General features: G+C 37.7%; 3 protein-coding genes across 3 annotated transcripts; 1 reads left to right on the plus strand and 2 right to left on the minus strand.

Moving 5' to 3' along the window:
• The first annotated feature begins 559 nt into the window (after nucleotides 1–559).
• On the plus strand, nucleotides 560–1,562 carry Tsp_12456 (conserved hypothetical protein). The gene is given in 3 exon segments (XM_003368629.1): nucleotides 560–567; nucleotides 584–774; nucleotides 1,417–1,562. The coding sequence occupies 3 exon segments, from the start codon at nucleotides 560–562 to the stop codon at nucleotides 1,560–1,562; spliced, it is 345 nt and encodes a 114-aa protein (XP_003368677.1).
• Nucleotides 1,563–1,949: 387 nt separating this feature from the next.
• Nucleotides 1,950–2,298, minus strand: Tsp_12457 (conserved hypothetical protein). Its single transcript, XM_003368630.1, is given in 2 exon segments — nucleotides 1,950–2,057; nucleotides 2,077–2,298. The coding sequence occupies 2 exon segments, from the start codon at nucleotides 2,296–2,298 to the stop codon at nucleotides 1,950–1,952; spliced, it is 330 nt and encodes a 109-aa protein (XP_003368678.1).
• A 5-nt stretch (nucleotides 2,299–2,303) lies between these two features.
• On the minus strand, nucleotides 2,304–2,765 carry Tsp_12458 (hypothetical protein; the record flags this gene model as incomplete). Its single annotated transcript, XM_003368631.1, has 3 exons — nucleotides 2,304–2,429; nucleotides 2,458–2,631; nucleotides 2,689–2,765. Coding segments are annotated over 3 exons (377 nt in total), but the record flags the coding sequence as incomplete, so codon positions are not given.
• Between the last annotated feature and the right edge of the window lie 231 nt (nucleotides 2,766–2,996).

Here is a 2,996-nt window from a genome sequence, read left to right on the forward strand (position 1 = left end):
AGCCAGGTATTTTTTATATTACATGATTTTGGATGGGAAGCCTTTTTATAAATGGAAAATTACATTTTCCTTCTAGAATAAACGTTAAAAAATGTCGCAGAAAAATAGGAACGGATAACTTTGAATCTACAGTCAAGTGCTGTTCTTAATAATATTGCAGAATCATTATTTATTCTTGATCTTGCACGTCATTTATTTCTGTAGTTACAGTTGCCGGAAGTAAATATGCCATTTCTTTTAAGAATTACTCTATTCTTGTGAACCGAGAGTGATCGTAAGCGAAAGATCGAGAATAGTGTCGATGAAAAGTATTATTTTGGTTCATTTCAAAACCCTTGTTGGTTGACTTTTATTGGCAAGAAATGAGAAACGAGATATTGCTACGATATGAGATATCGACGAGAACGAAGATATTGCTACTACACTGTAAGCCGTTGGAAGGCTGTTTATAAAGATAGAAATTGATAACCTTTGTGATAGAAATCAAATACATTTTCTGCTTTGTACTGGTGAAGCGTCACTTATCGTTAGCAGAAAGCGGAAGATATAGGCGATAAAAATGATTCGGTAATGCTTTTCTAAGGTCTTTCCCTCCGTCTTCCGGTAGCAAGAACCGAAAAGGAATTGAAACACGGCTTTCAAGTGGTCAGCCGGAGGAAAGCAGTTTACAACGAAACTCCTGTAGAATTCATTCCAGAAGAAGGGAAAACAAGGCGATGAATCCCGCTGAAAATGAACCAAATGTTTTCCGTTACACCGGGAATCATTTCATTGGTTTCTGTGTGCCAAACTGAACGTGAAACGGACTTCATTTATTGTTGAACTACTTTTCATTTATTCATAATCTCATTTCATGTACTTGTTGGTTATCATTGTAAGAATTTTATTATATATTGTATTTATTTCTGATTATGATTGATCAGAAATCAGAAAACTGATTCTCACGGTTGCGAAATAAATTCTTGTATGCGCTGTACATATTGTAATATTGTTCAATTTGTTCGTTGTGGCGAAATAAAACATTATGAATTATATGTTTCCCTATTGCTTTAGCTAGCTGGAAGGTTGTTATATAAAAAATATTGTTTGGTGATCGACTTAAATGTGAAGAAATACAGTTAGAAAAGTAGTATATCGAACTTTATCATAATGGAATGTAACTGCTTAAAATTTCATCACATAATGCAGCGTTGAAAATTTTAAATATATTCATCGAATTTCAAATGACCTTGAAAAGTTGTCTGGCTGTTTCTTTTATTGTGTTGGAAATAAAATTTCATTTATAAAATTCACAATAGGAATTGGCATTGTATTTGTTTAATTTGAATTTTATTTTCGAATTTTGATAGTTTTAATGTTTTTTTTTGTTTCAAATTTTGTTCAATTCTATATTGAATATAAAAAAGGCCATTGCAGTGCTTGAGCTTCATGCATTTGAAACCATCGTCATCTTATCACTAGTTGCTATGGAAACCGCCGCAATTTTTCCCTATTCATTGCAAGTGTTGCAATTTTTGTTTATCGATCGATTGCAATGTTCCAAAAGTTTCGATGCAAAATAATTCGAAGTTTTTCATTCCAGCTTTTTCCCCTTCAGACTGACCAACAATAATACTTCACTGATTATAACATAAAATTGAAAGTTTATTGCTATTTGTTTCTTTATTAAATTAAAAATGTGAACTAATCGAAGAGGAATTAATTTCTTTTAGTTTCTAGAAAGGAAATGCATATATAAATAGAGGCAATTCACAAAAGCAACCCACAGTACATCAGACGGTAGTTTATACCGAGGAATTGCATGTAAATCGGTTTGCGAGCCAAGCGGTATTATTATATATGTTCCGAACGGAACAACACCGACCTAGTCGGTGTGACCTGGCCTGGGGCTGGTGGCCAGAAGTCGCGGGTAGGATGAAGACAATACCCGCATACCGTCGGCCAGATCGTTATCTTGGCATCTGCCGGCCCCGTCCGGGGTCAGATAGACCCCCTGTGCAGACATTGATGGATGACCGTTGCGTGCTAGACAATGGCTGTTTACGACATTGCGTCAGCTGCGTGTCAACAAAGTACTTGAAGAAGCCGCCAGATTGACGGGCACGCCCAAAAGACCATCGCGAGGTCAAAGAGCCGAAGGCATAATAGCTTGATCGGAAGCCGATGGTAATTTAGATCGGCGCCATAGATAGCCAGCTCACCCGCTGTGAGCGAGCCGCCCATTGGCGGTCCGAGCGAGCCACCCGCCGGGGCCGTCGGCCCGAGGTCTATATATCTGGCTACGAGCGAGCGCCACATGAGTATTATCCGTGTAGTTGTCGTAGCCAGTCGAACTCATTGTCGTTTGAGTAATCGACGATTTCACGTACTGTTGTTCGTCCTGTTATATATTGTCTCTCTGTTCGCTGCTGTCGACGGAGTGCGTTCCTCTGATTATTTATAGCCGAATAAACGAACGTATATTCGTTGTGTGTTTCGATCTGCTTGCATCCTACCTGACGCGATCGTCTTCTTGACTACCCAGTATTCGGTTGGCCAAGAAGAATCTACATTATACAGTCCACTCTCATTTGCCCGACGATCGAACGTCCGGCAAATTGTACCTGAGCATCGCGAGCGTACAGAACCCTCCTACGGTTCTTACAATATACATGATTTAGATGGAAGCATTTTATAAATGAAAATTACATTTCCTTCTATAATAAACGTTAAAATGTCGTAGAAAATAGGAACGGATAATGCTGAATAAACAGCTAAGTGCTGTTCTTAATAATATTGCAGAATCATTATTTATTTTTGATCTTGCACGTCATTTATTTCTGTAGTTACAGTTGCCGGAAGTAATTATTCTATTCTTTTAAGAATTAATCTATTCTTGTGAACCGAGAGTGATCGTAAGCGAAAGATCGAGAATAGTGTCGATGAAAAGTATTATTTTGGTTCATTTCAAAACCCTTGTTGGTTGACTTTTATTGGCAAGAAATGAGAAACGAGAT

The sequence above is a fragment of the Trichinella spiralis genome (genome assembly GCF_000181795.1).
Source record: "Trichinella spiralis strain ISS 195 chromosome Unknown Scfld2160, whole genome shotgun sequence".
NCBI classification, from domain to species: Eukaryota; Metazoa; Nematoda; class Enoplea; order Trichinellida; family Trichinellidae; genus Trichinella; species Trichinella spiralis.